General features: G+C 45.3%; 1 protein-coding gene across 4 annotated transcripts in view; it reads right to left on the bottom strand.

Annotated features, from left to right (window-relative positions):
• Positions 1-6,156, bottom strand: part of TSPAN5 (tetraspanin 5) — a 177,131-nt gene extending 170,975 nt beyond the window's left edge. For 2 of the 4 annotated variants that reach the window (XM_067035536.1, XM_067035537.1), the window contains exon 1: positions 5,635-6,132. In XM_067035536.1, the coding sequence (XP_066891637.1) occupies positions 5,635-5,715 (81 nt within the window). In that variant the 5' untranslated portion in view covers positions 5,716-6,132. Of the gene's footprint in view, positions 1-5,634 lie in introns of all 4 variants that reach the window. The other 2 variants (XM_059066916.2, XM_067035538.1) reach the window with 2 other exon arrangements.
• Positions 6,157-10,478: the final 4,322 nt, after the last annotated feature.

Consider the following 10,478-nt stretch of genomic DNA (forward strand, 5'->3'; position numbering starts at 1 on the left):
TAAGTAATGAGAGTAACAGTTTAATTAAAACATATTGGACCAAAAGAGATCAAAAGTTCTTACTGATATTAATTAATTAATCAATCAAAATTCTGATGAGGAATGGGCTTTTTAATACTTAATTTCACAATACCTTGCCACAAAATATGTATAAATTACAAAAGGGAAAAGAGTCACTTTATGGTGGAGAAATTCGGCAGACAACACTTTAATCAAGTGACGGTCATCAGTAATGGAACAAACACACACAGAAATCAGTGCTGCTTGACGGATGCAATGAGAGGAACGCAGCACCATTTCTGTGAAGCTCCTGCCAGAGATGCACACCCTGAATCCAAGAATGAAAAAGCGGCAGACCAACCCAAATTGAGGGGCATTCTACAAAATAACCAGTTTTAAATCTTCACAAGTGTCAAGAACCTGACAGTGAAAGACTGAAAGAGACTAAAAAGATCCAACTAAATACAATGTGTCTCCTGAACTGAATTTCTTTGCTTTAGAAGACACGATTGGAACAACCCGGAAACTTGAATGAGATCTAAGGTTTAGATAGTGGTAATGTATCAGTGGTAATTTCCTGGCTTTGATGGCTATACTGTGGTTATCTAGGAGAACATCCTAGAACATATACACTGAAGTATTGGTGTTCTAGCCATCATGCTGGCGACTTTTTCTCAGATGATTCAGGATGAAAACAAAGTGTACTACTTGCAATTTCCCTGCAGGCATGAGACAGTTTCAAAATAAAATTAAAAATCAACAACAGTATATTAGGAAGATGGACGTTACAAGGGAAAACTACACCAAGTTTGCAGGAAAGATGAAACTCTCGAATGATTAAAGTGGTCCCCAAACAGCTCCATCCTAAGGAGGGTTGGCAGGATGTTAGAGAGAAAATGCCTCACTGAATAGTTAAGTTAGAGGAGATGATGCCTATGTACTCTTCCAATGATTTCATCATTCATTCATCCAACAAACATTTATTAAACACCTACTGTTTCAGATAATATGCTAGACACTGAGCTTATGAAAAGAACTGAGAGACAGTCCCTGCAGTTGGAGACCTTATATTCTAGAGAAGGACGGTGATTCACAAGCCTGCAGTTAGAATTTTAAGACAGGCATCAGTGTTACATATAGAAAGAAGCATGTGACTCAAGAACACCTTAATAACACTTTAATAACAGTCTTTAATACTCCATTTTTCATTTATGAATTTTCAGTAGACTACACAATAGTTTATTATTCTATCCTACTCCTTAACATTTTCATCCTAACTTTTGTGTGCTCGCGGGTGGTGTTGAGACATATGCAAAAACCTTATCACTTTTCAATTATGAACAGATGTAAATGACTTACTTGATGTTTTATTTTAGAATAACAAGCATCTTCTAAAATAAGATTCAAATGAGAAGCTAGGGCTATAGTTATTGAAAGAGACTTAACACTCCAAAAGGGAACCCTGATACGTTCTTCAAAAGTCACTCCACGTCTCTGTTCTCCAATTTCTACATCTGTCACAAAGATGTCATAATATGCTTGGAAGATGCTTTGAGATGCTTAGAAGAAAGACATAGTAATTATAAAGCTCTGTTAAAATACAGGTTACTTTCACCTTTTGCCAGGGACTAACGATTACTGTGGCCATATTAAGTAAGATAGAGTGATCCATCTAAATGAGCTCACCTTGGAAATTTTATGGTGGGGGAAACATTATTTGGTTTTCCAACTTTTCCCCTTGGCTTTATTTCAATCTTCCAGGCATATCATCAAGTGAGAATGCTTCAGTGCCTTCTCACTGACCCAGGAGTGAGAGGCCAAAACAAGCAAGTCAGTATTCAATTACTTTCCCCACTTAGGTCTATACACCCTTCTTACACTTTTCCCATTTGACACTTTCATAACCATATTTAGTTAGTTTTCTTCCTACCACCTCCTTGTAATTCAAAAGGCAGTTTAGACTCCCATATGGTTGCCATCGAAGCTAACAGATGTCTAGCAAATTAAAACAAAAGTTATGACTTATAAACTGCTGACGTATCATCATTCCAGAACATCTTACAATTTACAGTGAATCATAAGATAAGACTTCCTACTTATGCCCCCAGCAAGGTTCCCTAAATCTCTCTCCTCTCTGAATTTAAGCCCTGTGGAAACAAATGAGATGCAGCATTCTGCCATCAAACCTGGATAAACCTCCACTTAAAGATACCATGTAATATTTGCAAGCACATCAAAGAGAAATTCGGCCTCAAGGATCCAAGGCTTTCTATCTAATCTTTGTACAGCAAAGAGAAGAGAAAAATGACTTGGTTCTCCCAAGTCATTCAAGGCTTCCACTGATCCATAGTGCTTTTTTAAATACGTGATGATCCAATCTATGGGATCCATTCGCCTCATCTCCTTGTCAGATATTGAGAGGAGCATCATTACCTGGTAGTAATGATGCCAAACTAAGGTATTCTAGAAGTATTCTAAGGTATTCTAGAAGTTTTATAGCCAGGATGGAACTAGTACAAAATCTGGAGACAACGACACAGACCATATTCACCATTTGTTAAATACCGAGACACTGTGCTGGGTAATATCTTATCTGATTGCATCCTTGAGTCTACAACTCTACTGGATATTGTTACCTTTCCTTTATAAATGAAATTAAGGCTCAGTGCAGAAGATTGTATTTTCCAAAGAGGGCCACAACCCACACGACCCTGAGGCCTGTCTGACAAAAGAGGGAATTTCCTTCTTCAGCACTTTGAAATTGAGCAGGTGCCACACGTGCTTAAACCAGTGGAATAGATGAACCTGACACTGGGACAGTTCCGGGAGTAGCCTTCACTGGCTGGAAGTTTCTTCGGCCAGTCTCAGAGACAGGAAGAAGCCACGTTTAGGTGCTCTAGCCAACAAATCTGGCTGAACTCTCAGCAAGCATCGACCGCCAGTCATGTGAGGGTACCATCTTGGGTATCCCACTCCAGTGAGCCTTCAGTTAACTGCACCCCAGCCACATCTCACTGCAACTGCATGGGCCATTCCAAGTGCAAATCACCTACATGAGCCTGGTCAAATCACAGAACTGTCAGATATAATAAAGTTTTATTTTAAACCACTAAGCTTTGGGGTTGTTTGTTACGCAGCAAAAACAAATTTACAGAATTTGTAATAGCAATAACCAATTTACAGAAGCAGGCTGCCCATTCCTGACCCCAGTTCTTCAGTCAGTAATATCTTAGTCTTGAGTTACTGTGATCAAGTATCACGACTACCTCCCTACTGATCATCACTCTAGAGACCAGGGTACTAAAAACTCAGAGATTCCAATATGAGGTAAATTTGAAGCAGACAGCAGCATAGGAAAGGTATAAGGGCGTATATGAGTGGAAGGCTTTAGGCCCAGAAAGGAGGGACAAGGTGTGAAGAAAGCAGAGCAAGAGAAGGGCCCTTGTAACAAAGGCATCTACATAACAATTCTGCCTGGGGCAGCTGGTTTAGTTCCACAGCCTACATCTCTTTTCAGGCTTCCCATAAAACTTCCCCCAAGAGATGAAGACCTTCAAAATGAGACAAGACCAACGTGACTCTTCTGCAACTCTCTGTGCAAGCACTCTGCAATTCTTTGAAGCTCTCCACAATTCCAGAGGTCTTGCCACAACCTAATCCACAGCAAATACTCAATGTGCCTCTGTACATACAAAATTACACCAAACTGTCAGGGAAACAGGCCCAAATCCCTTTATTTCTTTTCCACCTCCTGCCATGAAACTGCAGAGAAAGCCCCTGGGTACTTTTTGTTGCCTAGTTGCTGAAATGTGCAACTTTTGGAAGTGTTCAAGTAGAATCAAGAGGCTTGGACTCACTATGCCAACAAGATCCAGTCCCAGATCGGCAGTCCTTGACTCTCAAAGTCATGAAAGTTTCAAGTTCAGATAAAAGCAAAACGCCTCACCCAGAAATGTGACTTTTAAACATTTCCAACGAGGGCTGAAAAAAAGGAAGCAAGGAAAGAAAATAATGTCTTCTTCCTATATTTATAGCAGTGTTTGAATGCAGGGTGGGGGGTGACTGCTAACAGGAATCATGTCCAATCCCTGGCAAAAATGGCCTGTGAAAGCCTAGATCTGATATGTATTCATGGGTCCCCCTTCATCACCAGTCCCGAGGCCAGATGACATGCTGACACAGAAAGTGGTCTCCAATCCCTTCCATTTCCTTTTGCAAAACATGCCTGAGCAGTGCAAGGTACTCGTATAGAAAACAGAAAATAAAAATAAAATAGCCTAGTAAATGTGTGGCAAAAAAAGAAGACTATTAAGAGCTGTATTGACAACTGGTCTCATCGATGTATATGTTTACAGCGTATGGCCAAAATTAAAGGAGAATCAAAATAAATACACCCTGTGTTAAGACTCTTGGGGATTGTTATTGATCCCACCACTGGATTATTGTTTACCTCACACTGAACCTACACTGAACAGCAACTTGGAGAACCGACCCCCCCCCCCCAGACAGCCACCATCTTTACTTTCCATGGAGGGGGAAGAGTAGAGGGGCAGGAGAAGTGCCCAGTAAGGAAAAGGATGGGATAGGATGGGATGGAAAGGAAAAATAACACGGTCTTTGAACCAACGTTTTCCTCTCGTCCTAGTGAACTCTTTGTCTGGCTGTTGAACATGTTTGTGAGATCGAGGAAAAGAAAAAGAATTCAAACAAAACAAAAGAGTAGGCATCCCAGCCTCATTACGATAGGTGCCCAGCGCACTGTAGTGCCAGCAGAGCATGGTTTGAATCTTTCCTTCAAGCATTTGCTCTCCCGGTAGCCCCATAAAACATGTCTCGTACACCTTCTCTGCATTTCTCCAAGGTTTCCCCAAAACGGCCCGCTCTATGTCACTCCTCAAAAAGGAGGACGTGAGGCACGAACACACAGAAACATATGTTGATGGTGACTTCTGATTATCCTGACAATAACACAGAGAGAGGAATAAATCTCTCCACCCCACACGCCCACTGGTCAGTCCATTACGCAAAAGGAGCGCTTTCCAGATGAAGGGGAAGAGGGTGCAGGAAGCGTTATTTACGTGCACATTACAGAACCGTATACCACCGCATCTGCATCCTACACAAAGCCCGAGATGGTGCAAGAAGATACACGCTGAACATGGCACAGACCAGCCGCGGCAACACGGAGCCAAGCCCTCGTCCAATCAGATCCTTGTTAGAAGGTGGACCTCAGGGTCGGGTCTGCCCGATTAGCCTTCCCTATTATGACACCACGCTCAGCCCGACATCCATATCCCACCCGGAGTAAATCTCATCCGAGTGGTTGCTCATCTCTCAAACTGCCGAGCCCTTTCTTTCATCTGCATCCACGCTATTCCTCCCTTAAAAAGCCACCCCAAGGCCTGGGTGCCCCCTTTCCGGCTCGGTTTTTCTTTTTACCTCTTCGCGTTCCTAGAAAGGATTAAATGTTTATCTCTCCAACGCGCAGGCTGAAAAGGCGGAAGGCAAATGCCTCTCCGCGCTACGGCAAGCGCCCGAGGGGCTGCGAAAAGTAAAGGCAGAGAGCAACGTGGGGGAAATCGTCGCGAATCGATCGGCCACGATAGTCGAAATCCCAGAAGCGCTCCAACTTACCCAAAATATGACATTGAAGCCAAATATGAAATATTTGATGCAACAACTGACTTCAGGACCCTTGTAATGCTTCCCGGACATCCTCTGGGTTCATGAAGACACTTGCCCCGGCAGCCCGAGTTTGGAGCCCCTGAGCACCGTTGCTCGGAGCAGCACGGCGGGGAGCTGGGGCTCAGGGACGCCGCTCGGGGGCCGCGGCGCAGCGCAGCGGTCGGGGCTGAGCAGCGCAAGGACCGACCTGCGGAGAGCGGCTCCCGCACCTCCAGCCCCTCGCGCGCCGAGGCCGCCGGAGCCGGGGTGGCCGCGAGCGGGCGGGGAAGCGCGCGCTGCAAGCCCCGAGCTTCGCTGGAGCCGGCCCCGAGCACAAGGCGAGCTCCCAAGCCCGTCCGCCAGACGATCTGTCCGTCGGTCAGGCTCCGGGCAAACGCGGCCGCGGCATATACTGGAGGAGACGCTCCTCGGCCGCCTGCCGGCTCGCGAGCTCCCTCCCACCCCTCGCTCCGCCCGCCGATCGCTCCGCCCGCGCCGCCCGCAGCTCCGCCCGCCTCCCGCCGCCGGAGCCTCGGCGAGGTGCGCGCGCGCACGGGCTCCGGCTCTCCCGGATGGCGGTGGGACAAAGTATGCGCGCCGCCCCCTCCTTGCAGCGCTCTCCGCTCCTGCTGCCGCCTCCGTCCTCGCCCCTCGCCCCTCGCTCCGGCCAGCCCGGAGCGCCTCCGACCCGCGAGCACTGCAGCGGGGTAGGTGGGGAGGATGGCAGGGCGGAGGGAGAAGTATGGGTGCCCGGGGAGCACGCCCATTGGGAGCACCCTGGAGGAGTGACGGGGCTTGACGAGCAGCGGGTCCCCCTCTGCCACCGGCAGCAGCAGGCAGCTTCTGGAGGGAGGCGGGGGAAAGGGTCGCTCTGGGGCAACAGTGGGGATCCTGAGTGAGAATCCTCCCCGCGACCCCCGGACGAGCCTCCGTTCTGGGTGTAGCCACACTCACGCCCCCCTGCTCCACCACCCAGTTTTGTGGCAAGAGAAGACGCCGGGCCACTGAGCCCGAGAGGAAAGGGGTCGTAGACTTTGCTGGGAGCCCAGGGGAAGGATAAGGTGTTAGGGAAGGAGGAGAAAAGAGAGATGGGAAATGGGGGGAGCGAATCACGAGGGTTGCATAAGACAGGCCCCCGAATCCCAGTGCGGCTCCAAGCCAGCCTCCCCACCTGCGGGAGAAATAGGCTTATCCTAGAAATAGGGACGAGAAAGGAGAGATGGCCCGAAGGAATCCTGACCCGGGATGCAATCCTTGCCCTAGGGCCAGTTGCTAACAACAGAAACCCGGATTGCAGATGCTCCCACGAGACGGAATAGTGCCGAAGGAACTTGACTGGTCTTAACTCTGAGAAGGAATCCAGCAAGGCGTTCCAGGACGGTCTTCCGTGGAATCCGAATTGAGTTTATAGATCATGAACGGTTTAAGCTTTTGACCTTTGAGGAAGGAGGGAACGTGCCCGGAAATTATATTGCAGCCCTACCTGAGAAGTTGTGCCCGTTACTTGTGTATCTGCCTCCCACCTGGAGCTCTTTCATAGGTGCTGACAAGCGGGTACCAGCATTTCATGGAAAAAGAATGAAGAACCGCTCAGAACTGTGTGTAAACATCCGTGGGAATTTTTTTAAAGCTTCGGGAAGCTACAAAGAGATGAGATCAGGAAATTTTTCCAGTACCACCCCGTGTAACCTGGTACTGGGCACAGAAATCTGCATGTTTCCTAAGCTCTCGCGTGATACTTAAGTGTATGCCTAAGAACCTTTGTCGTAGGGCTTCCCTGGTTAACTACTTCTCACTTTTCTCAAAAACTAGCTAGCTAGCTGACAGCCTGTTACGTGGAGGAGCAAGAAGTTACTTTTTCTTGCAATAAATCGCACTTAAGTAGGCTTGGCCTTGAGAGGGGTTGGGGCTATAGTGAGGCCACAGGTAGAAGCCAGGGTCCCCACAAAGGTGGAAGGACCAAGAGCTTCTAGAATTATGACACTGGTTAACAGTGACTTGAGCCCTTTGGATGAAATAACCCTGTTTACCTCAAAAGTGTCCCCCACCCACCCAAAACACACAGCATAGTACTACTACCAATCTGGTGGGCTTCAAAGGTAAAGTCTGCTCTTAGCAGCAGATTCCCTACTAACAGGGAGGCACTGACAAGCTTTACCTAAGCCTACTGGTGCTGTATTGTAGTTCTTTCTGTACATAAATAAAACAGTTCCTGCAGATTCCTGGGTAAATCAAAGGAAAGGTCTATCTTAAGCTGATATGACACAACTCAGAAAAGGACTAGAAATTAGATCCAGTTGATGACTGAGTTGATCCCTAAGCAGGATTGACCTTTGAAATAAAACTCAACAGAGAAGGGGAAGTTCGGATAACTCACTGGTAATTTGGGGCAGGGGGGCAAGTTGAATTCTCATTTCATATGTCAAAAGCAAGTTCAAGGAGGATTTATGAGTTAAATGTATTTTTTAAAGCAAACCAGAAAATACTATTTGTTAGATCTCTGGCTAGAAGTATTCCTCAACTTAGAAGCAATAGAAGGAAATGGTCAATGGATATGACTGGGTAATACCTAAAACTTCTATGTTTTAGACAGAAACCTAAACCAAGATAAGAAAAAAAGTGACAGCAGATATTTAGAAAAAAAGTATGACTATCTCTAAGTAGGGCTCATACAGCTAAAGTAAAATATAGAATCTCAGTTATTGAGTATAAACAGAAAACAAATCACACACAAGGACATCAAATAGTAATAAATATATGGTGAAAATTAACCTTATAGTAATTAAAGAAATAGATGTTAAAACAAACCGGTGATAAAGATATAGAGATAATAAGGAATGGTTTGCTCATACATTGCGGGTGTCATTATAAAATGATACTGTCCATTTGGAAAGCATTTTGACTATATGTCATAGGTCAGGGGGCTCCTACATTTTGATTCAGAGGTCCCACTTCTGGGAGTCTAGCCAGAGACATACTCCAAAATATGGGGACAGTTATATGCTGCAAGTTGTATATCACAGCATTATTTATATTGAAGACTAGGCCACAACTTAGAGATGCTAGAGGTAGGGGCTATACCCAACTCCCTGTAGCCACCTGGACCACGATGCTACTTCATGTTTCTCTGCTTTGCACATATTCCTGGTCTCTACCTGAAGGACTCTCCTTGCCCTGTGTCTGTGAGCTGAGCTCTCTTCTCTCACTTATCCTCAACACTTTTGATCAGCATTTTCCAGGCTCCCTCTTTCATGCCCACAAGGCCTCCTACACTCTTCGATCTTGGCCCTTGGAGACTACCTGTAATTACTCGTTTCCCTCCCTGTCTCTTCCACTCTGCTACGTCTCCTTCAAGGGTGTGCTCCATTTCCTTTTAATCTTAGAATTACTAGCATTCTGCCAATGTTTCAGGTGCCTGATAAATAATTATTTAAAAATGGATGAATCAGGGACTTCCCTGGTCGTCCAGCGGTTAAGACTGTGGGCTCCCAGTGCAGGAGGCATGGGTTCGACCCCCGGTTGGGGAACTAGGATCCAGCGTGCCACATGGCACAGTCAAAAAAAAAAAAAAGGATAAATCATTTACTCAAAACTTTTACAGACATTAAGGATGATGATTCTAATCGCTTATATGTGGAATCTAGAAAAATGGTACAGATGAACTTATTTGCAAAGCAGAAATAGAGACACAGATGTAGAGACCAAACTTAAGGATACCAAGGGCGGAAGGGGGGTAGGATAAATTGGGAGATTGGGATTGACATATATCCACTACTATGTATAAAATAGATAACTAATGAGAACTACTGTAGAGCACAGGAAACTACTCAGTGCTCTGTGGTGACCTAAATCAGAAGGAAATCCAAAAAAAGAGGGGATATATGTATACATATAACTGATTCACTCTGCTGTACAGTAGAAACTAACACATCGTAAAGCAACTATATGCCAATAAAAATTAATTTTAAAAAAAGGATGATGATTATAAAGAGTCTGTGGCAATGTGTGAATACATTATAATGTTCAATTTTAATTTTGTGGAAATATCTCTAATATAAAAGTTAGATGAAAAAAGCAAGATGCAAAATAGTATACAGAGTAGGCTACCATTTTGTAAAAAATAATAATAGGGCTTCCCTGGTGGCGCAGTGGTTGAGAGTCGGCCTGCCGATGTAGGGGACGCGGGTTCGTGCCCCGGTCTGGGAGGATCCCACATGCCGTGGAGCGGCTGGGCCCGTGAGCCATGGCCGCTGAGCCTGCACATCTGGAGCCTGCGCTCCGCAAGGGGAGAGGCCACAACAGTGAGAGGCCCGCATATAGAAAATAATAATAATAATAATAATAATAATAAAGCATGTCGTGGAAAATTTATATATGCACGTATTTCCTGGTTAACGGGTAGGCTATGTATAGAAGAAAATAAACTGGTAGTAGCGGTTTGAGGGCCAGGGGGCAGACTAGAGGCCTAAGGATGTGATGGGAGGGAGGCCTGCTTTATTTTTCAATATATAAAAAATATATATATATTGTTTGTTTTCAAAATTTGTACCATGTATATGATATACCTGTTTTGAAAAATCAATCTACAAAATTGTATGCAATTATATGAAAAAAGTTAGGCGTGAATTCTTAACAAACAAAACACAGACCTACTAGAGCATGGACTTGAAGATACGGGGAGGGGGAAGGGTAAGCCGTGACGATGTGAGAGAGTGGCAGGGACATATACACACTACCAAATGTAAGTTAGATAGCTGGTGGGAAGCTGCCGCATAGCACAGGGCGATCACCTCTGTGCTTTGTGAACACCTAGA

Source organism: Kogia breviceps, chromosome 6, assembly GCF_026419965.1.
Source record: "Kogia breviceps isolate mKogBre1 chromosome 6, mKogBre1 haplotype 1, whole genome shotgun sequence".
Classification (NCBI taxonomy): Eukaryota; Metazoa; Chordata; class Mammalia; order Artiodactyla; family Physeteridae; genus Kogia; species Kogia breviceps.